Here is a 27,798-nt window from a genome sequence, read left to right on the forward strand (position 1 = left end):
TAAAAAATAAAGACGAAAAGAGGTCAGTCAGTTTCATAAAGGAGATAATCAATGAATCAATTTTAGTCTTAAAACTTTAATAACTGCACAGGGGCATATGGCACTGATATACAGTAGTAATATCGTTTTATACAAGCAGATAAAGTTGTGATCAGTCTCATGACCTCATTGCTGCGGCAACTACTCTTGCCGCTGCCACAGAATAATGAGTGGTACGTGAGTGTGTGATGAACATGAGGGTGGGGAGGAGTCCAGGTTTATGCCCTGAGGTGCTCTGGTGGACGTTTCTCACAGAAACAGGTGCAGCACCACCTGGGCCACCTAGAGGCACAGCTAGTGCGTGTAAGACGGAGAGTGAATGAGCCACGGAGTAGGCCTACAGTTAATGCAAATTGTCTGTGCCCAAGTTTTTATTATAAAGCAAACGCTTTTTACCCTGCAAGTCCCATTGCATGACTTTCCAGTGCGAGTCAGCGGTTTTTAGATTAGATAGCCAGTTGAATGCATATCTGGGGAACATGCAAATCACCGCGCTGTTAGCTGAGCCTACAACCTGACAAACTGAACTGGAGCATATGGTAAAAAGCAGAGCAGAATAGGACATGCTGTACAGGAACATTTGATTTGCACAATGGACACTCAAACTCTCAAAACTGACTAATGAATATGTGAAGTAGGGCAACGACATATGTGTGCTCAGGAGACTCTGCACCTTTTTGAAATCTCAGTCTAAAACCCTATCCAGTGCTGCTGGGAGAGCGTGCTTTCCAATCTGACCTAGGACCAGTGTCTGGGGCTGGCCTAATCCCTTGCTTGGTCCAGACAGTCTGCTTGTCGGTGGCTAAGGACAGGTCATGACCTTAGTGACCCTGCCCCATTGTTACCCCATCAAGGGTTGTTGTGGCTGTTTGTCTAGACCGATTGAATATTCCCCTGCTGGGGATAATGATCACCTCCCCACCTCTGCCCCTCCTCCCCGCCTCCCCCCCCCCTCTCTCTCACACACACCAAAGATGTGTCAGTTTTGTCATTTGCATTAGCTTTAGATCATATCCTGATTTGCCATTTCATAATTCAACTTCCTTTTAGTTTTTAGATGACCTGCACTTTTTACAATTGGTAAATGGTAACATTTTCATCATTGTTTTGTCAGAGCTATCTGTCTCGGTTAGTGTATCTTAGCACACAAGACTTCATTTTACTATTTTACAATTACTGTGTTGTTATCACTATGGTTTAAACTTTATGTAAATATGTATGTATACACAGTGACCAGTAGTCCTTTAATAATTATTATCTTTGTTTAAATCATACCAAATAAATTGTTGCTGTTGCTGGCCTTAACTTTAATTTTAACACTGTAGTTGATTTATTATTCCTATTGGCCCTTAAGGCAGATGTGATCTTTTATGAGAGTTTAGATTGTTCCAACTTGTATTTTGTTGGGTTTGTGGGGAGGTGGTGCGGTGACTAAATATTGCAGCAACCTTGATTTGCCTACACACATAGAGCACAAAACAACAAACAAATCCAAATAATACAGAAGCAGGCCCCCTCTTTTGGCCAAAAACATGAGCACTGAGCCCTTTTGGCCAATCTAGTGCTCCACCCCCTGCCCCTTCCACTTCCTAAGATTTATGACCATATAACATAACAATGCACAAAGACACCATGGTCAATTTGTGTGTGTGTGTGTGTAGTGAGGGGAGTGGAGGGGGCCGACAGCAGGAGATGGATGGCTGGTGTGTGAGCTGCCGGCAGACAGCAGACAGGCCAGCCCAAGGAATCCTCCAGGGAGTATGGAACTCCCATTCGCTGTCTGTCTGCCCTGCAGCTAAACACAAACGTGTGTGTGTGGATGGGTGCGCAAGCACGCGCACACGCACACAAAGTTGTTTTACTACCACCGCCTCTGGCTAGCAATCTTTGGGACATTTTACAGCCATTCCCACCCTTAGCTTTTTAACAGCGTTGTAGAAGAGCCTTGACTAACTAAAAGGAAATTAAGAACTGGATGAATAATTGAGACAACTTAGGAAGTACTGTGAGATGTACTCTCAAAAAAATTTCGACACTGTGTCAGTCCTAATGAATTATGAAAACTTTGTTTTCACGCTGCATTTCTTTGCACTACTTTCAAAATGCTACAAAAGCCTGTGTGTGTGTGTGTGTTATTATGCAGACCATGAGTACAGTTCACGCCAAGTACAGCACAGCAGACTAGACACAGTCAACGTGGGCTGGTCTCCTGGTTGTTGAATAATGGATCAGAGACGGACTCACGCTCAGCCTAATGCAGTCTGATCTGATGTGACTGTGATCTCCACTGACTGGAGCAGACCACAGAGAGTTGACAGCCCACTCTGTAGGCTGGTCAACCACACACACTGCCACATACATAGTGGAAAAAACAAAACAAAATACACACAGCGACACAAATGCACAAGAGGATTAACAGCATTTTATAATCAAGCACTGTCCATCGCCTGTTATGAACCAGCCTATTTTGTAGGCAGCCTTGTTGGTTCTACACTTCCACACGCCACTTTTAGGGCTGATTCTTATTGAGCCTGTTACAGCCTTGTAATGAATCCTGTCGCTCGTCTGGCCTGGCTCAGATTCCTCCTCCACATACCAGAGAGATGCCAGGGGCCACACAGACGCCAGAGGAGCCTTCCTAAATCACAGCCTTGTTACACTGATGAATGTGTGTGTCCTGTTCTGTGATCTAGGCTATCTGCCTCTGTGTGTTTGTGTGTGCGCCTCTGCTTCTCTGCATGTTTTCCTTGTGTGCATGTCTCTGTCTCCCTCTGCCTCTGTATACTGTATGTGTTTCTCCACCTCTGTGTCTGTCTTGGCTCCCAATGTGTGTTGCTACTCATGTGGTTATACTTGAAAATTAGATTAGAGATTAATGTGTAGGTAGTCGGGAAGTGAAATTAACATCTTTTGTATGCAGGTACATTTTTCTCTGGTGTATATTCCTCTGCACTGGGTGGGCTACGTGCTGAAGTCAATAGTCACAATGCTTATGCTGTGGTAACTATAATAGGCCTACTGCCAGCTCCACTGAGAGTTGACAATTTTCTATCCACCGTCTCCTTCATTCATACATAATTCATGCTACCATCAATAATTCACCATGGTGACATTACCAATAATAACACAACAATACTTTGTTTTTGCTCTGTGGTTTAAAGTGTGTTGCCTTGGTAACTGAGATGAAACAAATATTCCCAGGAGGAGTGATGGGAACACAGGAACAGGACAGAATTCCCTCCTGATCCCACTTAGTAGTGTTGTCACACTCTCTCTCCCTCTTGCTATACCTCTCTCTCCCTTGCTCTCTCTCACACACTCACCGACCACACTATCTGCACGCATAAAAAACTAGGTCAGATAATACAAACTCCTGAGGGGTTTTCTGTTTTGTCTCTTTAGGATTTCAGGGAAACTAATGGAGAGACTATTTTTGGGAGCCAAGCCCACATCTCTGTGCAGTCTACTCCTCCCCAGCTTTTCTCAGTAAATAATCACAGCTACATTTATGAAGAGGAGTACGGATACGAGAAACAGTCAGGCAATCTATGATCCCAAAAATAATTGTCGGATATAAGCGTGGCTGTGTGTTGGTGCCTGTGAATATATGGATTTTCTCACCTCTGGTATATTCTTCTTGAACTCGCGGCTCAAGTCGATTAGTTTCTTCCTGGACTGTTCACTCTCGTCCTGTCTGTTGGCAAGCTGTGTGGCGGTGGCATCTAGTTCTTTCTGTAAAACAAACACATAACGTTTTCTATGAGGATGGAGTGCTGCACATTTTTTTCACTCTCATTGCTGGTATGGACATTATAATCAGCTTCATTTCAAGGCCAAGCATACTAAGTTGTATTCTGATTAGACAGCAGACTCCTTGACCCATCTGGCATGCAGCACAGGGCCCATCCTCCTTTAGCTGAACTTGACCAGTATGCAACACTGCTGTTCCACTAGGGAAAAACCATGTACACTAGTAGTTTAATCTGCTCATAGTGCAAGCAACATCTGAGCTATTCCGATTTTCAATCAGTTACCACTGTCAGACATGACAAGTTCTACTACTACTACTACTACTACTACTACTACTGGAGCAAACAACAGTTATTGACTCTCTGCACCACACAACCACTTTCCTTACCACATAACGACAACAGCACAATTATCAATAACAGCCATGTTGACAGGGCGGAGGCAGGGCCTGCCTTTATCCACATTCATTTTGTATTGTTATTAATAGCTATTTATGGGACTAGTTCCAAATGATGGGCCAAGTGCCGACATTAACAAGACGTTCAGGCCTTGTAAAGATTGTATCTCTCTTTGCTGAGTGTGTGAGCATTGCTGGATTATGTTTCTGTTGGATTCTTGCCCTCTGTCACGCTCACTCCTTTCCCCCCCCTCTCATTTTTCCATCCTCTCTACAGATCATCCACTCACTCGCTCATTCAACCAGCAGTTCCTTCTGCTCCTCCATTTAAATCTCTCTTCTCCCTTTACTCCATGCCTCCACCTTCTGCACGCCCCCCCAACCCCACCCTTCCACCTCCTGTGAGGCCACCCACCCCTGAGAGTGATTAAACGCTGCTGAAGGGCCGTTATGCTAACTAACACACTAATCATTTAATACACACATTACCACAGGGGCCCTTGTGGCTCAGTCTGCTGACAAGGTCCCACAACACACTCACGCACACTTGCCCACCTCCCTCTATCACCCACACCCTCAAAACACACAAGAAAATACAACCCTCTAAAGAAACAGTGTGAACATGTACTAATTAGGATATTTTTCCCCCATCAGCATTAGCTTCAATTCCCTGACCAGCCTTGATCTCATTTTATCCACAACCATAAAAAAAATATAACAAATGGACTTGGTAGACTGTCTTCTGCAATGAATTTTATGCAGTAGCACTGGATGTTTTGAGGGAAGAAAAAAAAAACTGCTCACTTGCTTACATGCCATCTTGCTCTCGCTGCCCATGGAGCAGTTGATGTAGCAGCCTGTCTGCCCATGGCCATGGAGCAGCTGCACTATCTGTTAGTGAATTCTAGCGTGCGCAGAAGCTTGTGCAATGCTTGATGAAAGGAGAAACCTAATAAATTTTAATCATGTTAAATTAATTGTCAAAAATGAATGCTCTACTTCACGAATAGAGGTTTAATTATATTGGTAAAGATTAGCTACAGGAACAAGACTACAGGACCCAGTTGGTTCAAGATATTAACATCAAACTGGCAGATATTAATCACAATATGATCTATCATGCCTTAAGGTTTACTTTTCTGGGCAGTGGGGACATCACTAAAATCACTTCAATATATGAACTCAGTAGAACACCTTCAGAATAAATCATGACCTTAAATCAGATGGAAGCAATGTAGTCATCAATGCAATATTTGTGACAAGCCTAGATAATGACATTAAAGAAATGGTTAAAATTTTTCAAGCGTGTCTTAAAAATAATCCTGAGGTGAGTCTGTCTTTATGTGATCTTTCCTCCTGCTCATACTGGTCATTGAGGGATCTCCTCCTAAAGCCCTTTCAATGGAAGTCATAATGTAGTGCCAAAATTTACAGTGCCTGTTTTGTCCAAAATGTATTTAAATGTATCTTAAAAGCTAACATGAGGCTTATGCAGTCTGTGTTTATTAAATAACCTGGCACCAAGCTTACGGGTGAGTGACTGCCGCTGCTCTATGGTATCATTTTCCATGTTCCTTCTGGAATCTCAGACTGCCATTGGATCTTCTTCTTAATCTTTTGGACTACTGACCTGGTACGATGTAGACGTATAAGCGTCTGTCCTGTGTTTTATTTTCATGGCTTGCTCTTGCGCCACTGCTTCATCCAGCGACATCGCTACTTCAATACACACAGTGTTGTGTCCTCTGTACAGAAAGTAGCTATTGGCTGTGCTAAAAGTGACTAGAGGTTGCTAAATGACGCAATCACCTAATTTGCATAATTGACCATGTGCATGTATTTGCAAAAAGCAAGTAAAAAAAACAAAAACAAAATTTTTTTAGAACTACAAATGAACGATTGTTTTTTTCATTTTTACAATTCCAAAACACCTTTATCTGGGATTAAAACTGGGAACTGATCCAAAAGAGGCCATTTTTATTTTTGTTAGTTTTCTTGGTTTGGTTTTTAACATGGTCCATTTAGGAGCCTACAAGTCACAGTAAAACATGAAAATTTCTAACCATAACATATTTAGTATACAACTTACATTAACAATCTAAATTGACCAAAAACAGAAAATAGAAAAAACTGTCAATGGCAATGTAAGAAAATGATGGTAACCAGTCTGGCCCTAATTCAGGTTTTGTTTTGTTTTTTGCTTTTGAAGCCAGTGGAAGCTTCGAGCTTGCTTAATCCATTCCATTTCCACTCTGGATGCAGCGACGGGTGAACATCTCCTGCTCTGACTGCAGGCGGGGCTGTTGTGGGAAGACTGGGCCGCCTGTGAGTGCTTTGGGACGTGTTCCGAATGTTGATTTGGCATGATTTATTTAAAAAAAAAAAAAAAAAAAAAAAGGCTGGATGCCCTTCCTGCCACAACCCTCTCATTTTAACTAGACTCGGGACCACCATTAAGGTGGTCCTTGTTGACTGGGTGGGGCGGGATTCGATCCTCCAGTCTTCTGCATTCCAACCCAATGCTCTACCCATCGAGGCACTAGGCACCCACATTTACAAGCACTGCATCTGGAAATACTCTCAGACTTGGGCTATTTAACATCCACTCAATCTGCAATAAGAGCTCTCTTATCAATGGTCTCATGGCTGATCATGACCCCGACTTAAATCTATGGCTCTATAAAAAACTTCAATCCCAACTATACTGGCTATTTTCTACCGGCCATCAAAAAATAGCAATGTCTTTTTACTGAATTCTCTGATTTGTTTCAACTTATTTATGTACCTTATCCTCTAAAGTCATTTGACTGCGTGATTTTAATCCTCATTTTTTACTTTTAAAGCCCTTCAAAAACCTGCGCCACCATACCTTTCAGAGCTACTACAGTCAAACTCTTTTCCATACTTTCTGTTACTCTACAAGGGGTCTTCTTTCCACACCTTCTGCATGTTTAACTATTATGAACTATGGAGCATTTAATCATAGTGCCCCCCCCCCCCCAAAATCTCTGGACCTCTCTCCCTGACAACATTCGTTCAACAGGCCCTTTATCACTATTTAGATCATAACTTAAGACTCATCTATTTAAAATGGCTTATTCTTTACAATTTCCCACTTTTTACCCTACCTAGCCTTGTAAGGCAATTTCTATCCTTTAGGTCATTTGCTTCACTTTTGGTTCTGTTTGTGCTCTGTTCATACTGTCTATTGTTTATTTTTACTTGTGACTTGAATGGCACTTTTAAGTAAAATGTATTATAATTATTATTATCATTATATCAATATATTCAAGAGTTTAATTCATTTTAGTACGAAATCCCCTCCGTGCTAACCTCGACAGTGATGCCCAGTTGACTTGTAGTGGTAGGAAAATTATGAAAGAATAGAAAATTTAGTAATAAAAAGGCTGCATATTTAAAAGACATCCACTTTTGGTGGCCTGTTAGCTCAATGGGTAGAGCAGCAGGATGGGATGCAGAAGTTGCGGGATTAAATCCCAGCCTACCCACCAAGGGGGATGTGTTAAATGCAGAGAAAGAATTTTATTGTAATATGTATATGTGCTCATTGACAATAAAGGTTGTTCTGTAGTGTTTATAAAAAGGCTCTAAACTTTAAATTGAGCCAAAATAATGAAAATAATGTAAAAAATAAAATAAAAAATGTTGCACAGGTGGAGGATTGTGGATTGTGAAATTGGCCTCCATCACTCACACAAGAAGCATCTCACTGAAAATGTTTTAACAGGAGGAATGGTTACAGCCAGAAAATTTTGTTTCAGTGTTTGTTTGGGAACCTGAGTGTTATTTAACAACATTTGAAAAAATATGTATCCATTTTTTTTTTAACTCTTGAGCTGTGTCATTAAAGACTAGCTCAATGGGTAGAGCAGCAGGATGGGATGCAGAAGTTGCGGGATTAAATCCCAGCCTACCCACCAAGGGGGATGTGTTAAATGCAGAGAAAGAATTTTATTGTAATATGTATATGTGCTCATTGACAATAAAGGTTGTTCTGTAGTGTTTATAAAAAGGCTCTAAACTTTAAATTGAGCCAAAATAATGAAAATAATGTAAAAAATAAAATAAAAAATGTTGCACAGGTGGAGGATTGTGGATTGTGAAATTGGCCTCCATCACTCACACAAGAAGCATCTCACTGAAAATGTTTTAACAGGAGGAATGGTTACAGCCAGAAAATTTTGTTTCAGTGTTTGTTTGGGAACCTGAGTGTTATTTAACAACATTTGAAAAAATATGTATCCATTTTTTTTTTAACTCTTGAGCTGTGTCATTAAAGACTAGAAATAAGCGTGACAATGCATTGTGGCATGATATTTTGTAATTGAAAAACATTTGACAATAGAAATCGTAAAAGTCAATCTAACTAATTTATTTATTTTAATACTACAGGGCACCATAGATCAGACATTTTCTTGGCTGTCCTGAAACTTGTTAACTGATTTAACTTAATAATGGAGTAGACAATTTGTAAAGACAGGAGGTGGAAATTGAAATGTTGCACTTTAAATCTTCTGTATGGCAGCATTTTGATTTTTAAGCATAAAGGCAAGAAATTCGGGACATAGCTATAGACCTAACAAAGACTATTTGCTTGCTCATGACTACACCACTAACAATCCAACTGTTACACGATGTACAAAGTATCACAACGGAATCTTAGTCACTGTCACTGACAACCAAACCTACATTACAGTTACAGCCAGTATTCTTGCTTGCCAGTGGGAGAGTAAGTTTTGTTCTTCAAACACTGCAATGTTTGAATCACACACACTGAGAACTGTCAGAGATCTCAACTGCTGAAATCTGTCAAATCAAAATCAGTGCATTTACATAGACTTAAGTAAACAGGGTACACTCGGCTTTCTCGGGAAAGCTGATTTCTTAACTGTAACGTAAACTGAAAAGCGGGTTTCGTAAAATGGGGTAGGGGATTAGGGAAGCCTGATTTCCCAAAGTAAATGGCCACTTAATGGTAAATTTTACCATTAACCCAAGTAGATTTCTGGAGGAGAAGGCATATTTCTTTGCCATGTATACACATTTCTAAAGAGCTTTCTCCAACTGCGCATGTGTGTAACAAAGCTGCAGCCAGGAAAATGCAGCTGAGTGAAAGGCTGAATGAAAGGAGAGAGCATTAACAGGGAAATTGGAAAGCAATGAACGCCTAAAGTCCGACAGAAGACCAAAACATAATTTAAGACATTTTAAAGTTTGTATATCTAAAATCTACATACAAAGGAAAACTAATATTCTTATTTTATTATCTGTAACATTGATATTTGTCATTTGTAACATCAGTGTATTCACTGAGAGTACTAATGTATTTAACCAAAATCATGTTAAAAAAATCGTAAATATAGAAAAACTACCTGAGTTCATGTTGTGAACTATTACAAAAGTAAAACGGGATTTCAGTATATAAATAAATAAATTAAAAAAAAAAAAATACACAGGTTATAGAATTATAGACTTCAAAATACATGACAACACCAATAAATTACACACCATTGTTCATGCTCTACCCTTGTTAATGACATGTATTGAGATAAAATAAGTAACCCTTAGTAACAGAATGCTCTTTGATATGCAAATGAATCCATGAAAAAGGTAAATTTATGCTCAAAGTCAATGGAATTCCACACAGTAAACCAATCCCATCATACATAAGCTAACTTTTATCATTAACCTGGTTTTGAGCAAAACAGTAACAACCACAGTGCTACACCAGGGTTCAGCTTTAGGAGGTCATGTGCCAATGTGTTACCAAATCCCTATTCCAAAAACAAATTATGCTTTTAAGCTAAATAAACACATCACACATAAAAGATGATTGAATCCAGGCCACATGGGCAAGTAACTGTGAGTATGGTCTCAGTTTTAATAGGGGAAAAAAAAGACCCCCAGACCCAGTCAGTTTTCAGTTTTGACTATGCAGCAAACTCTCTCCTCACATCAGCAGACACAGGCAGACTTTACACTCATCTTGCTGATAGAGCGTAACATCCAAAAGTGCACAATCCCTGCTGCCTGCCCACTGTTCACATACACCGAATCTTACTGACCATTACGAGACTGATACTATTCTGTTTTTAAGCTACATATTATTACACATGACTGTCCTATTTTGGGACCTTGTGTGGAACACTGAACTCAGCGTGCTGGGGAACTGTCTTTGCTGAAGGCTGTGTTTGTAGAACATGGGTTCTTAGCTAAATAAAACTAGATTGAACAGGTTACAAAGGTGCAGACTCAAGCTAGAAACACAGAAGACAGAAGAAGAAACACCCTGTTCTCCTCTACTTTGGGTCTTTGTTTAGACAAACTATAAAATGCTGGTAGCCAGCACATTAATTGGTTAAACAGCAGTTTAAACCTTTTAACTATTTTTTTTTTTTTTTTTTTAGTTCATTGAAACGAAACTGTTTTACACGAATGTCGAGTGGTGTGGTCAAACTGACTTTCTGTTTCCTCTGAAACTGGTTTCATAACATTTACAAAAGGACCAACAAAAGGACAAAAACATTGCTATTGAAGAAAAACACAACTGACTACTTTTGAAAAATGTTGATATTTCATCCAATATGTGACTGGAGAATGTTAATATCAATTAACATAAAACATTTTTTTTTTAAGTTTAAAAAAAGCTGAAAACTGATTACATTCTTTGCAGGGAGAATTGTAAGTGGCAAATCAGCCCAGATACCCAGCTCCTACAACCACCTCACACGGACTGCCTTCACATGCACTGAAGTAACACGGGTACTCTGGGAAATCAGCTCTCTGGGAATTATGAAACGCCACTTAAGAATCCTGGTTACTGGAACTCCTTGTATACATAAAGCCGAAGAGTAACAAGATTTCTACTCCACCTCTGACTTATTTTTGGAAGCCCGGCTCACACATTTTAACTTCTGACTTCTCTTTTTTTGTGTGTGTTTGAGACGCAGCAAAGTGACAGAAAAGTTGGGTGGGGGAAACAAAAGGAGAGACGCACAGCTGATCCCCAATGGGAACGGTCTGAATTTTAAAAATCTGATAAAATTAATTATTTAGCCTTTGGTAAGGCACTTTGTGTTAGTTACATTTTCTGTCAGACTCTGGGTGGACTTCGTTTTAAAAATGCTGCATCAGCCCTTAATGCTCCTTTGATTCAGCCTTTCACTTAGTGTTCCTGCCTGCAGTTTTTTGTGAACGCACATACACAGTTAAAGCCACCCGATTAGATACTAGCCTGTACGTTGCAAAAAAAAAAAAAAAAAATCTTCATACTCTGACAGAAATCTACTCTACTACCCTAAATTTCAAAAACCAGCTTTGCAGTTTACATATAACCTGGCTACTTAAGTCAATGTAAATGCACTCATTGCAGGTTATATTACTTTTGAGACTAAAGATAGCAAATGAATAGACAGAAAAATAAAAAGCTGAAGAGCATTCATTTTTACTGGAATGGTGACATCGGTCTCATTCATCTAAAGTCATGACACTGAAGGTAAACATACACTGTGTGCAGAATGGGTTGTGGAAAGGACTGTATAGACCCTTGGCACATTTCAGTTTGAACAAAGAGGTCACCCGCGCAAACATGGCTATAGAGAAAGGTAAATACTTTCAGAATAGGTGTCAAAAATACATATCCATACCTTCAAAGTTCAAATTCTGATGCATACTTTTAAACTTAGTTTCCAACTACGAGTCACCTGTCACACAATGTGTTTGGATTAATTTCAGTTTAAATTTTTTTGTTCCATTTTATCAAGCACCCAAATTGTGGAGTTCACGTCATCTGCCATACCACTGGGACTTTCTCTCCATCAGATTCAACATAGGTGACTGACTGAGACTTTGATAAGACAAGTTAAAAAGTTTGACAGGCACTCAAAAAACAAGTGAAGGAACTCTAATTAAAAAAGATAGTCATTTAGTGCAAAATACAGAGTAACGTAATGACAAGAAATATAATTAATTCCATGTCATAAATTGACAGAGTGCAAATTTCAGCGTGTTTTGATGCTTCAGTATGATGCCTGCAAGCCAGTACAAAGCAACAAACTACATGCATGATAAACTCCACTGTGGCCACTGTGTTTGGGCCTTCAGGCTCACTCTCTGAGGTCAACACTCTTCAACTCTCCTTGGGTTGACTTTGAAATCTTTAACTTTTCATATCTGAAAACAGGTTCATTTACTGGTGAATTAATTCATTAGGCCGTATACATTAGACCCTACACTATATTTAAATCTAGCTGTGACTGGTTAGGACTGCAATGTCTAGTTTAGCAGAGGATGGAATATGGTGTGTGCAGGGGAGCATTAAGTGAGCTGTAATGTCTGTGTGATTGCTGTAACAGCCCTGCTTGGCTGGATTGGCCCACAGCAGCAGTCCCTGTCCTGGTTCATTTGGTCGTCTGGTCAGCTGTAAAGACGATTGGAACAGATTGCCAACACTCCCTAGAGAGACTTCAACACCGACTTGGCCAAGAAGCCTCCCGCACACTACTCCACACGCGTGTGCTCTCACATGAATGCACTCACAGACCGCTGCAGTAACTTGGGGTGCCCAGTCTTTCCACATTCTTTTGAACTCTTTCAAAAAAAAAAAAAAATGTTTGCCAAGTAATTTTTGGAATGGAGAGCTGTGTTTGCAGCTCAGAGGGAAGTTGGGCCAAACAGAAACAAGTATCTCTCCATCCTACGAATAATAATCACTGATAACAGTCATGGGTAAACAAATCCTATTACCACTGCCCATCAGACCCAAGGTGTATGTGTGTGTGTGTGTTCATCTCTCCTAATGAAATTCCTTCCACTCATCTGCAGGCAGAGAGAGGCCTTCTATCTGACTAATTCTCTCTAATTACTCTAATAAGCCACAGGTGATGATACAGTGAGACTGATTAATTAAATGGGAGGCACCAATCAGGCATGTCTGATTATGCCAATCATATCGACTACAGACTAAATGAGATAACAGGAGACAGACGCACTTTAATTGAGGTATCAAAACTTCGCGGAATTCCTTATGCCCTCACGCTCCGCCGATGCCGAGACAGATAGGCTGGTGGAATGACAACAAAGTTATTGTTATGTACACAGTATGAAGTCAATCTGCAGCTGCTGTCTGTAATGCCGCGGTGACCAGGAGTACACGTAGTGAACACCACATAAGGATTTGCTTCAGATCTCACTCTCTGTAGAATAAGTGGGACCATGACTGGTAGAAACACTTTACACCTAGTCTGAAGTCACACAAGCCAAGCAGTCTGCCACTACTCCTTTAGTCCAAACACAATGTAGGTTAACTGCTCCACATTCAGTGCATGTTTTACATATTAATCTAATGGAGTACCACTCTTGACTATAACCCAGGCGTAGAAAGACCCACGCAAAAATACACTCACCTCAGCTCTGTAATACACACTCATGTAATCCACATAGTTAAGTCACTATGTCAAAGGACGTTGATACTCCTAAATAAAACATTTCTGTCCTCATTACAAAGTGAGAACAGCCCCTGTACTTGGCAACATGACACAAGTGTTTAGGAGTTGAAGTTTTCTGTCCTGCCAATGTAGTCCCTAATCTTTCCTTTTATCTCTAACAAGTCTGAGGCCGTTGTGTGGTTATGATAGTAAACAGTAAAGGCGTCTGGAAAGACGTCTTATCTGAAATCTACGAAGCCTACCTTTCAAACTCACCTCCAACCCCCCCTTCATCTCCCCTAACAGCGTTCCACCTCCTATGTGGCTGACTCTTGTGCATGCTAAACCTAAGGTGCGGGGGTGGAGTTGCAGGATGGAAGCTCAGTCAGGAGCGACAGCCACGCTTGCTACAACGACATGGTACATGATCACAGATCACAGGCACGCCCCCTTACAACAGCACAGATAAGAGACGGCAATCCTGGCTGCCTGTCTGCCTCCCTACCTTTGACATAGCAGGGTGCACAACGTTAAATGTGCCAGCAGACGCCGTTTTCACAAACCACACAGGGTTTGAAGACGCAAGTCATATCCTCCTGAATCTGTTTTTGCTTTTCCTCTCACCCACTGGAGTCAAACCCACAAAGTTTTCTTTACCACAAGCTAACACAATAGTTTCACTGTGACAGCTGGGGTCTAAATACTGTTTTTGTGTGTGTTTGTGCAGCTGTGTGCACGCGCAACTGTTTGTTGTGCAGAGCAGTCGGGGGCGGGGGTCAGCCTACCACTCTCCACAGTCTAACAAGACGCTTGTGGTCCCTGAGCGTTTTGCTCCTTTTTTTGAACACAGATCCATATCTACCAACAGCACAGGAGCTGTCAAGACTCACCTCACTGACGCTGACGCAAGCCTGGATCAAAAACAGCCTTTTTACACAGCAGCCTCGTACGTATTGATCCATGTTTCTCTGCTGAGAGACTGGTTGTTGTTTTATCTCCCCAACATCCAAGCCTTAAATCTCCTGAAGCTTACTGAGAGCTAGTCATTATTTTGCCCGACCTATTGTCTGACAAGGGGTTTCTGAGGCCAGGCCTGAGCCTAAACACAAATATAATGAGACTAAGATGGTTTCTGGCATAGAGGAAGTGCAGCTCACTTGGTCTCATTTTGCAGAGTTCGAATTTAGCTGGAGGCCTGTGTCACAAAGGGTGAGTGGTGTGGAGTGCGCAATGGGAGGAGAGGGGTATGGCGATATGCTAGGGTGTAATGCATTGGTGAAAGGGCAAGATTTTTCATCCCTGCGTTTACAGGGTGGAACGACTAGGATATTGAGATCTGAGATAGGATCAGAGGGTAGTGAGCTGTTGCAGTTACGATAAAGGCCAAGCATTACAAACTGAGCACAGATAGAGAGACAGACACGACCAGAGAGACAGAGAGAGGGGGAAAGAGTATCACACCTCTCATCCCTGAATTAATGCTTCCATTCTGCCAGGAAGCCATTCTGTGCCAGTGAGAGGCACAGTGAGATATTGGGGAAGGGATGAGTGCACAGATACGGACTAAAAAATGGAAAGTGCGGTCGTGGAGAGGGCCAACAGGGATTAATCAAGTCTGGAGGAAGAGTAGTGTTCTTCAGGCCCTTTACCGTATATACACAAGCCTGTAGCACAAGGACTTCATCATTGCCACTATTACTTTTTAATCAGTTTATGAACATGCAAGTCACCATCAGTGGATGTGACAGGGTCACAGGTTTAGGCTAGCAAATGCTGTATGGTTGCAGACATCTGCTCATCAGCCTGCACTTACATTTTTGTAAAAAAAAAAAAAAAAAAAAAAAAGGAAAAAGTCTATGACCCTTTCTGAATGGAGTGTTTAAAGATTTGATCTGTTGTCAATTTGATTTGCTGTAATTCACTCTGACTTCCATTTAAGGAGAACTAGCAACCATTGGCACAGTTACAGGACAGCAAAGAAGGTGTGCATCACTTATTTGGCTCTGGTACATGTTCTGCATGATGCACCTTTTACCACATTTTAATTTAGCCTTGTTTATCAGCTGTATCCAGTAATTCTGTAGACCCCTGACGATGACACATCAGTGTGAGTAATGTCATAGTCTATATAAGGAGCATGCGGACATCCATTCATTAGTTAAAGCCTATATTAAAATGCCCCATCAGTTTAGATATATCTAATGTCTCCAGCCCATGCCGTCACTATTTTCCAGAGTGTCTTAGCATTCTGACTGAGTTTGACACCCATGGTCTATACGATCAACATCAACAGAACCTGTCCTGAGGCTAGATCTTACTCAGCCTTTATGAGTAAGAGTTTTCTGCTCTACTAGCATGACTTTTGAGAGGAAAAAGCAAAGAACCACAGTGAGAAAAAGAGAATGAGCATAGCTAATCCTTACAGTAATGACAGAATAATTAGCTTGCGTTAGGCTAAGTAATGGGTTGTAATTATATCATTTATTCTGTGTTGAGAGAATGTGATATAAAGCCTGCACAATGAAAGAAGAGGAATTGAGCTCAGTGGGAAGTAGGATGGAGCATGTGTAAGAGCTCAGGCTCTTTCTATTGATTGATCCAAACATCAAACGAACCGCTGGAGTAATGGGGGGAGTGAAGGACAGCTAAAAGCTATTTGGAGTCTTCACTGCATAAAAGACTTGACCTGTTCCACACAGCCTACATATCAAAACCATCAAACAGCAATCAATAGACCAAAGCGGTCAACTCAACAAACCGTCACCCTGCTAAAACATCAAACCCCCAGCCCAAGCGTCAGATGATAGGCTACACTCAGCTTATCCATTACCATCAGATAAAGAGGAGATAAAACATAGAGCCTAATCCTTTCATGTGTCGTGACAGCCACAGCAGCCTCCAAGGCATTCCTTCAGTCTGGCTCTCAAATAGTTTTATGGCGGAAGGCAGCCATTCAGTCAGCCAGTCAGGGCTGTTCTGGTCTGTTTGTCTTATTTCACAGTTTACACGCTGTTTTATAGGTAGTTATTATGGTCACCATGGTGATGCCATACGTTTTTATGGTTTTTTCGTCTGAGGGCAGAGAGTGTAATAAATGAAAAAACACACACGCATGAAAACAAAGACTCACAAAACACACTCCTGCTGTGGAAAGGTCTCCTGTCCCTCCCTTCCTCCCTCCCTCACTCTTTATCAGTCGCGCCAAATGCCTATCTCCCTACTTACTGCTTCATGTGAAACATGGATAGGCTAACATAGAATTGTCCTCACTCATTCCACATCTGGATCTGATCAGAGGGCCTCCTGTAAGTTGAGGCCTCTGGGCCTATTAATAACCATGCCGCTGAAGTCAGGGTCAGACAGCAGTCAGCGGATGAGCCTGTGTCTACTAAACACAGTTTCTTCGCTCGCCCCCTCCTCAACAGAAGTCTCACTTTAAAAAAAAAAATTATATCTATCTATCAGATTACAGATCTTGCACTGTACATACAGTTTTAGGCTTTTAAAACATAGACACACACAGTGTCCTCCAAACCCAGCAGGAAGTCACAGATTACTCACCAGTAAGTATAAAAAGAGTGTAACTACTTTGTTCACATTTGGTCATTTTTTTCAAAATATAACAAATACAATAGCACAGGAAAACAGCCTGGACAAACTGTGAGAATTTCACCCTTTAGCCTTTTATTTTCCATGTCCAAACAAGTTCAAGTTCAAGGAGGCTAGACCTGGTAAAACCAAGACAGATGGTAAAGTCATTATATGTTGACTCTAAAGGTTAGGCTCATCAGACAGCCCAGGTCATTCTGAGGTCTGTAGGGTCACACCACCTTTGAACCCTGACAGTCTGACAGCTGCTTGGGTCCAAGGTCAGGGAGAGGTCAGGGTACCATCTGACAATGTTCAATGAATTTAACCAAAACATGGCTCCATCATTTGTAAGGAATTTCCCATTTTTAGGTAGAAGAGTCATGGACCCTGGACCTAAGTATTTTATTTTTCGTTTAGACCAAGAAGTGCTGTAATAATAGCAGCTTGCAAGCATTTAAATCAATTTACCTTGATTCCCCCTACCACTCAAAACACTCATTCACTAAAGTTAAATGATGGTACCTCAACTCCTCAAAAACTGCAGTGCCAAAGTTCCTATGTGTGAGTAAAGTTTCACCAACATACAACATAATCAGAGAATATGAGAGCAAACTATTTGTTAAGCGCAACCCACCCCCATCCAACACACACCTGTGAATACAGGGTAGTTGAATCATCATAATCAGTGGTAGTTTTCTGCTGAGCCCAGCCAGCAGTCTGTGTTATTTTTAGCGGGCTGACACAGAAGCAGGCCATCCATTTACACGGTGAGTTGGCAGCAGGACCATCACAGTCTGGTTGCTCCAAAACTACCAAAATCGGAATGAGCTTAACATAAACACTGCAAAGGTGAGGACACTTAAAAAAAAGAAGGGGAACAAAATAAACCTCAAATTACTGCAGATCCAGAGTTGTTACAATTCTATTTGTTTAACATTATCGTGTACGAAAATGCCAAATTCACATAGAGTTACTGACTAGCCACTGAACAAAAGCCAATCAATAAAAGTCTTTACCTAATTTAACATCTATAAATGGGTGTTAGCTTGTCATTAAAACATCCATCATTTCTTCCTCTTGTAGCTGTGATTGAAAAAAAGCATACAGGAGAAAAACTAAAGAAAAGAAAAACAATAAATAATTATAGGCAGTACAATGAGTCAATAGGACAAATTCCCAGTAGCTTTAATTCCGAAACACCATTCAAACTTCAAAATAAAGGACATTATTGCTTGTATACAGCTTTTTAAATATCTTTTATACCTATATCTTTTATAAGATATGTATACTTTTAAAAATTATTGCTTTGACGGCGTTGTTGATGACATCATCAATGACATCACATTCCGTTCAGCTTTGTCAGCTTAGCTTGGAAAATCCATTCAGCATCGAACCATTCAGTGCATTTTCTCTTGCTTTTTCTAGTTTTAAGTGATCTCACTACTTACTGACTAAGAGTGATGTAAAGGTTTGTCTTGTCCTTTATCTCTAAGATGATTTAATGATTTTTCAAGGAAACGTAAACAATTAACTGCTTGCCCTTTCACTATTGGCATGAAAGCTCCATTTTTATAAAGAAATAAATTCAGCAACAAGTCACAAACAATAATCAAAAGCAAATAAAAAGACTTTCAGAATACAAGAAACTGGAGTAAGAGCTGAAGCTAAAAGTTGAAGGCTGATGTGACTGATGTATTGAGCCTGTAGGTCAGCTATAGATCCAGCAACTAAAGCCATGATTGACACTGAAAATTACAGAGTGAGTTGGTAGCAGATACCAAGCCATATCATAATTCAATCTCTTCACCATCATAGTGCACCAATATCATAATTCAATACCAAGAACCATTAGCTTGCAGCACACTAATATCATAATTCAATACTGAGGCCATCAGCCCATGCCAATATCATAATTCAATACTTGGACCATTAGGACACACCAATAGGCCTATTAGAATTCAATACCTATGGTCAATGATCTAATAGGACACTGATACTGGAGTCATGGGTTGACTTGGGATAAGGCCTGCACATAAGGATCCTCCAGCCTTATTTAGCCCAGACTCTTTGATAACAGGGAGACACTAAAATTAGGTGAGGCAAGTGGTTCCCCAATAGGTTGGCTACACCAGATGCTAAAGGCCGCAGAGTAATTGCTGCAAAAACAAATTCAACGTGGTTCAAGCAGAGCAACACATTTGTGGTATATAATGAAGCACTGCATTTTTGCATCAAACTCAGCATTACTCTCAGCCAAACTTGTCAGAAATGGTTCGTACACTGGTCCGCAGTGTGTGGCCATCTGCAGCAGGTCTAAATTATCACACTGTGGCACCTCTTGGAAATGGAACTCCGGTTCGTTTTCTGGTCCACTGCCTCTGTTTATATTTCCATGTTAACGTCTTGTCTAACTCTTGAAAATACTCTAAATCTCATCCAGGCTCGGCTTGCTGGTTCATCAGAAATCTGCCCCTTAACAGGCTATGAAATGGTTTCTAAAAGCTCAGATTTCTTCAGCTGCTTTAAGTTAATTCACCAAAGTTTTCATTATTCAGTTATTCTCACCACCACATTTCTTAGGTTTCCACATTTAACTCTAATCCTCACTATACTGCCTGTGGAGTATCAAATGACTCTGGAGAATTAAAAACACAGTGAAAATGATGAATTTATGAAAATTAAATGACTTAAATGACAGACATCAGCAAAATGTTTTTTCAACTAATTCAGTGTAAAGCTTTTTTTTTTTGCCAGTGCTTGTTTCCAGATTTTATGTATTTTAGTATCACCGCAAACTGTTTCACTTTTGACTGCTGACCACAGGGAAAAAAAACTAGAAGATGTCATTGTGGGCATTGTAATGGGATTGTTTTTTGTGTGTGTTTTTCGACATGAGCACACAATTGATGTATTAACTATCAATTAATAGGTTAAACAAAAATAATCCAAACAACCAAAGCCCTAAAGTTATTTGATGTTCAAAGTTTAGTTTTATTATGTCAACCAAACACACACGCACACACTTCTAATCTAATCATCATTACCAACAGGTATATACAAATTATTAAAAAGTTGCCGTTATTTAAAAATTAGCATGGTATAGGTCAGATAGCTCAAAAATGTGGTGGACAAAAGATAAGACAATTGACTGTTTTGCTGCTCCTCTGCTCCTCACTGTGTGTGCACTCTAGCAGCCATCTATGGACAAGCAAGGGCACTTTTTTCCCTTGAGAATGCAAGATTTCTGTTTACTGCAAACCTTAGGCTTAATATTACAAGATGAACAATAGACTTTACAAGATTACATCAGCCTTGAAGCCACTATTTCAAGAGTATTCTTAATTTTCAAATAAAGTGGGCATCATCCTGAAACGTACAAGTAGAAACATTCAGCTAGTGCACTTCACAAAATGAGCCTAAAGAGAAGAATCCAGTCACTGAAGACCATGCTACCTCTCTATTGGAATACAGAGCAGGACAATAATGGATGCTTCTGTCATTAGATACACTGAAACTCTATGATGCTGTAGGTGTGAGAGGCTCCAAGTGGGTCTGTAAATAATGCCTGCCACTTGAAAATAGGTCTCTGGAAAATGCCTCCTCTGCTCCTGTTGCTGGTTTTGTAGTAGTTTTGTCTGTCTAAAGAAATTAAAATGGCTTAGTAAAATCTGGTGGGAAACACAAAAGTAATACAATCAAGATTTCTATGTGATTCTGATATATAGTGTTGTCACATTTTGATGCACAATAAAGTTTAGCATTACTATGTGACAGTGTGAAAAGGTATTCCTTTCTAACTGGAAAAAGTATTTAGTACAAAATGTCACATCTTTAGAATTCTAAAGCACAGTTAATACAAATCATAAAAAATAAAAAACTATTTTAAGACTTTATTGAATATGCCAAAACAAAAGTACTTAAACAATATTGTCTAAACCCGTTTTATGATTATGTTTGAATGGGTCAATATTTGAGCAAAGTGGACATTTTTTGAGTAATTTGACATTAGCAGAAATCATTTTCTACATTCCAGTAATTAAAAAAAAAAAAAAATCACATTGTTTATAATATAGAATTACTACAATTATAAATTATGATTGGATTGGATTAGGATTGGTTTTGCCAAAAGTTTTATAGTCTGCAAAAAAAAAAAAAAATTAACTAATAAAACATATATTGTACCTACATAGAGATTTTAATATAGACAGAAGAAAGAATGTATTACCACAATAATAACATACAGTCATAATATCCTTAAATCCTTTTTATGTCACATTTATACAACCTTTATTCTCTCCAGTTAACCCGCATGTTTCAGGGTAGTAGGAAAGTTACAAAAAGACAAAGTTAGGTGACAGCCCCAGGGCCTTCTATTATACTGCCACGTCCTCAATTGGCCTGTGGAAGGATAGTGTAACTTCTAAGTTATTACAATCAGTTAAATCCCAAGTGTGAAATCAGCTTCAACACACACACACACACACACACACACACACACACACACACATACACACACACCTGGACCATTATCCAAGCATTTCTACTGAAACGCTTTCCCTCTTCTAGAATTACAAATTATGGTAACAAAAAAATAAACAAATTAGGATATTTTTATCATTGGCACAGACACACCTTTAAATTTTATTTGGGAAAATGTCTCTTTGTCACACATTTTTGCCCAAAGCTTGCAATAGAGCTGCTGACTCCATCTGTTTGGGTACCCCTATTTTTAGACTTCTGTTAAGTGCTTTTTATCTTTTGTTCAAACATCAGATGACATTGTTCCAAATTTCTTTTACCACACCAACGTAAAAATTGTTATTCAAATTATGGCTTTTGGAGCGTACAATATATGTATTAATTGTATTAAATAGGATAAACTGACATTGGTATAGCTACTCCTCAAAGAACCCTGTGAAGAAACTGAACTTAAGTGTGATGTACACTAAGATCACTAAGAGTTAAGGAGTATGGGCATCAGCTGAGAATTACTCAGTGATAGGGTGTATGAATCTAAGTTTTTTTTGTGTGCTGTACATCTTTCTTAGTAGTACGGAGTGCTTCTTTCATAGGGAGATGTTAAAACCTCTTAGAAAGTAGGATAACAGAACCCCGACCAAAGTAGACAGAGGGCAGACCAGAGACCTGACATGCACTCATCCCTCTCTCTGACTCATGCTTAGTCGCTCACCACCCACCAACACACAGTGAAACCTTAGTCCCAATGCCAGGTTTTGTCACTGGGCAGAGAACCGGTTGGCTACAGTAAAAGCATGACGTGATGCCCCTTCCTCTATGCTCCCCCAGCCTGTGCAGCAACAGAGGGGTAAAAATATCCCACCAGTGAGTTCAGACAACCAGCTCATAAATTAACACTAAAACTCCTGCAGACAACAGTGGGCCAGTCGCTGAGAGATTTAAACCACTCAGGTTGCCACTGACCACAGCTCTGGGATCATCTTACAAAACCTTCTTCCTAAATTTACCCATTAGGAGGTGGCGAATAAGAACGAGCTCTAGATCAGTTTTCATCTAAGTCACTATTTAGCTGTCCGCTAACATAGTGAACTATTTTTCAAAATGGCTCTAGGGTGCTTTGTTCCAGGAAATTTTATAAGGTGAGAATTACTAAACCTAAATTGGCAACTGTGTATAAGAAAAATGTATGTTTTTAATATTCTGAGCTTATACAAAAAATACTAACTATATGTTTAGGCTCTGCACTTTCCTTTTATCTTTTTAAGTTTTCCGTGTCATAAAGTGAATGCTCTCCTTGCTCTCAAGTAGATACACGGTGTTCCAGCAAACTGCTTGACTGGGTTAAAAAAAAAAAAAAAAAAAGGGAAAAAAGAAAAAACAACAGGAGAGAAGAGTGATGATCCTCTCTATAGAAACTCAACTCTGTAATGGATGGACAGGGATTACAGACGTTAAAACCTCCTCCATCTGTAATTCACTGTCACCCTGCCATCATCTCTGAATCACTGATCCATTTTGCAAGTGTGCGAGACCTTGCTAAATGCATCACTGTTGCACCCATTTGTGTTTGTAGTGGAAGAGGGGAGGAAAAAAAGGAGAGGGAAAAAAAGCATGCAGAGAAGACAAGTTAACAGCTCGCTGTGCTGTTTCAAAGCACTCTCTGTCCTGTAACAACCACCTAGCTAGTTTCTCACACTGAGAATAGGACACACTGATCAAATAGGATTTTAATGAACATCAGCAGTTGGAGCCTGAGGAATAGACGCTACGATGGCTTAGAGCTACTGACATCTAGGTTGGGTTGGATTTTCATCATCAAAAGAAACCCAAAAAAAAATAAAAATAAAACACATCCCTTTGCTGGTGCCTCTCAAGTAGACAAAACATACTGTGATTGCAAGTTTACACTGTCCATTCCATCACAAGGAAGAAGCAAATGAGAAAGCAACGGCTGACAAGGCTATGTGTAGACCATGATCATATCATGCTAACCCCACATTATCCTCATAAAACAGATAAGAAAAAAAAGGTTCTTCTCTGGAGGCTTTCCTCTAGGAGCATCTCAGTGGGAGGGAGAGTAAATAAGATGTCATCAATAATAGACAGTGAATGTTCTGAGCAGTTCTGTGCACACATGAGAGCGTGTGCGCGCGCACACACACACCAACTAATTTTTATCCTGCAGACAGGCCTGCCAACCGCCAGCCTTTTTGCACACGCTCAGATTCACTGTCCTGACTAATCGCTTGTGATAGGGGCCTTTGCCATAATTACCCAGGGCCTTATCACAAACTTATGCGATGCATTTTTCATGTCCTGGCTGCTGGCAGTGCCTTCACTGTCTGTGCTGGCAGTCAATCTACGAAAAAGACTGATCTCAGACAAATTCACACACACATACACACACACACACACCAGTTCAAACAGGGCGAACTGGGTGAAAGCAGGGTGAAGGGCCACAGAAGAGAAAGGGAAAAAAAATTAAAATACGAGGAGGGGGAGGTGAGAGAGAAAGATTGTGGGGGGGGACAGGAAGGGGGTGGGAGATAGATAGTGCAGGAAGAAAAAAAGAGAGAGAAAGCAGTCTCACATTTTTTTACATAATGCATGAACAAGGGGGCACGAGTAGGAGGCCCAAACAGGATCAAATAAATAGAAGAAGTGAAGCCTTGATGATGTGGCATTAAGTGCAACACAAAGCCCGCTGGGAAGACTTGTTCACTGTCCTTTTGTCTACCCAGTCATAGGGGCATCGTGACCTAAATAAAAGTTTAAATCCCAAGCCTGTGCGACTTACAAAATAATGTATAAACAATTGGGTTAGCCTACATAATACAGTCTTATGTTAATGATGACGGCAACTGGGCTTCTAATATTCATAAATTGTGATTTGAAATTCAGCAATGCACGTTAAATGCCATGAGAAAACACAACAGTGCCATTGTGTAAATGTCTTGTGATAGTTCAAACACGCTCAAATAATACACAGGCTATATTCTTACTGTGAATAGGCCCAATATTTCCCCCATATTCTTAACTGTACCATGGATCTCCTTCGTGCACGCCGAGATTAGCGGCGTGCGTGTGGTTGGGACATTTCTAGAGTTCATCATAATCAACAAGGTCATAATCGTTCGTATGTCTATTATTAATTTATTTTATTCCATCGCGTCAACAAACGCTGCCCCGTCCCATCCACTTTCACAGACGTGGCAATGTCTATAAAAACCTCACTGTGTATAATTGTCCGTCAGAAGAAACCGAAAAAAAAAACGGCCGAGTTGAGCAACCGTAATCACGGAGAACACTTCAACATTAACTGCTTCAAAACCTGTTAGCCGCTAATGTTTTCATTCTCCTTCAAGCAAACTTAACAAATTCACAGTGAAAAAGCAGGAGAAAAACACAAGAAAAGCACTGTTGTCTGTCTGTGCTGCCCGTCTGAACGGTCGGTGTCACCACAGCGCCACCCTATAATGAGTCGCACTTATTTTTCCCCCAAATTATCCAACCTTACAGCGGCTAAAGCGTCGGGCTAACTACGGCTACTCGCTCCAGTAAAAGTTGAAGAACACCCAATAAAGATAGCTAACCGAAAGCTTTCCGCAAAAGCCCTGCCGTTTTGTTTTTATTTGGGCGCATCCCCGCGGCGTCGCCCCGGCTTGCCCAGTTGCAGTGTCCGATCGATGTTGAATTGAACAAAGAGGATCAATTTCTGATCAGCGAGAGAGCCACTTTCATCAATGTGAGGAAGAGGTCTTGAATTCTCTTCCGAAACACCTCCGACACGGCCGCCGAAAAAAAGGCAAAACACGGCCTCCAAAAGAGACGAGACAGCCGAAGCAAACAGAGGATAGACGATTTAAACAGACGTTGAACTGACCTGTAGTTGTTGTAAGTCAAAGCGCTTCCAATATTGAAACATCGATCCTGCATTGGCCGCCATCTTGAGACATATTGAGACAGGAATGAGATGCTGATAGAGAGCGCGGGGGTTGGAGTTCAGTGGAGAGGACCGGGCGGCGGGAACACCCGGAACGGACTTCTGCCGCTACTGTCCGCGGCAACAGCTGGATTACGGAACGGAGTCTGCTTACGGGAGTGTTGCCTTAATAACGCCATTATAATTGTTTAAATAGCATTTTATCAACATTCACATAATACAGGTAAATAAAGGACCTGGTATCAAATTACTATTTTATCAATTATTCGTTAAAATTAAAGGAAGTGCGAACCACCGTTGATGTTGTGATTTGTTGGATCATTATGTGTCATGGAGAGCCAAGATCACACAGATATAATGACAAGAGGCTACTTGGAAGGCATCGCCTATGTAAAAGAAAAAGGGACCTGCCATCTCCGAGGTGTGCTGATCAGTACAATAAACAGTTTTAACATCAAATAATTAATTTCATGAAACATCATGCTCTTGCAAATTCCGCACGACTGTCAGATTTAGAAATAAAAAGTTAATCGGTAAGTTACTTGCTTCCACGCACCCAGAGGCGGACTGGAGCTTGGTGGGTTCTGGCAAAGTCCAGAGCGGCCGCTGGTTCTAGACGGCCCTCGGAGTACGTGGTCTTTGTGCTATCGACGCTAGACGGCGCTGTAAATGTCGAGTTTTTGATTGATGAGTGTACAGCGCAAACCGTAGAAGAAGAGGGGCTGAAAACCTTGGTAAAATGGATAATGTGATAGTGCGGGCGGCGGGCGGGGGGGGGGAGAGAGAAAGAACATACGTGCAGAAAACACAATAGGCAACAAATAGGCAGCAAAGTTAGGTAACACAGGAGGTCAGGTGGCAGTGACGGACACTGTGAGGGACACTTGTGAAGGAGGGGGACAAGCAAGTTCAGGGCTGGTGGGAATAATCCAAGTTGGAAGGTGTGCTAAGATTTTAGATGCATTCACACTAAATGCCTGTCATACTATAGCTGAGCAGCGTTATAGTTCCCCTACGAACGTGACATGTTATTTGACAGGTGCAGCTGCCTAAACTGATCCTACAGGCCCACTTTTCCATATGAATTAATGGAAGGTTGATGGGTTGCTAACAAATGGAAAAAAAAAATGGAACCAACAAGCTACAAGAAGCAGAAGCTTAAATCCAAACCGTTTAATATATTGTGGCAGACAAGTAAATCCCTGAGTAGCCCTGAATCTTGAAATTAATGTTTGAACTTGATTTCTATATTTTCGCATGTGGTTTATTTTCTTAAATCGACAGCTTTTGTAGAAAAATATAAAAACAAATATATGACTGAAACTAGATGGAGTGCTACCTTGTATGGAAACGAAAAACCATCACAACCCTGCACCAGACTGTTTTCCTGTGCTCTGGTGTTTGTTTGCCTATGTGGGACAAAAATACATTTTTTATCCCAGTCTGTCCCTGCATGCACCCAGGCTACCTGATTTTTTTTGATTTTTTTTTGTAGTCCTCAACTAAGGATTCTTCAGCTAACAGCTAATTTACACTATTTACTTTTCTATTACAACTGCATACCTTTAAATGTATAAATGGCCTTTTCATGATGTGTGTTTTCTTGTTCATTGTTCATTGTTTCTTGTTCATTTTGTTTTTGTTTTAAACCCAGTGAAGCCTTTTTGTTTTGTTTTTCATACATTTTTTTAATATAAAATCTTACAATCTTTGTAAGTCTTACAAAATGTAATTGGCCAGATTCTGATAAATCTAAGCTAAAAAGTGTGTGTCTAAATTGTGAAAAAAACATTCAACGATAAGAATTTAAAAAATAGCCAGTATTATTGAGTTTCATATTAGAAATACTTCATTGTCTTTTTAGTTATAACGGTGGACCTGCAGCATAGGAATTAAAGTGGGGCTGGACAGGACCTGCAGAACTTGAATATTTAAAGAACTGGTAAAATATGACATGGATTTTGGACAACATATTTTCAAGTACAGACGTCTCAGTTCACAGTAAGCTATTGTTGTGAGCCAGATATTCTCATTTAAGGCTATGCAGATATTAATCGGCTTAGTTAATCAAATAAGATTGTTGTGTTGTTAATCCAATGAAGTCACTGCTGCAGCAGGGCAGCCCAGTGGTTAGTGTCAATGTGCATTCATAT

At 40.3% G+C, this 27,798-nt stretch overlaps 1 protein-coding gene across 4 annotated transcripts in view; it reads right to left on the minus strand.

Moving 5' to 3' along the window:
* The window catches only part of LOC137128555 (protein CASP-like), a 64,940-nt gene extending 39,199 nt beyond the window's left edge, over positions 1–25,741 (minus strand). For all 4 annotated transcript variants that reach the window (XM_067506763.1, XM_067506761.1, XM_067506762.1 and 1 more), the window contains exons 1-2: positions 25,586–25,741; positions 3,661–3,771 (exon numbers count right to left, since the gene is read on the minus strand). In XM_067506763.1, coding sequence (XP_067362864.1) covers positions 3,661–3,771; positions 25,586–25,648 — 174 coding nt within the window. In that variant the 5' untranslated portion in view covers positions 25,649–25,741. The remainder of the gene's footprint in view (positions 1–3,660; positions 3,772–25,585) is intronic.
* Between the last annotated feature and the right edge of the window lie 2,057 nt (positions 25,742–27,798).

Source organism: Channa argus, chromosome 6 (assembly GCF_033026475.1).
Source record: "Channa argus isolate prfri chromosome 6, Channa argus male v1.0, whole genome shotgun sequence".
NCBI lineage: Eukaryota > Metazoa > Chordata > Actinopteri > Anabantiformes > Channidae > Channa > Channa argus.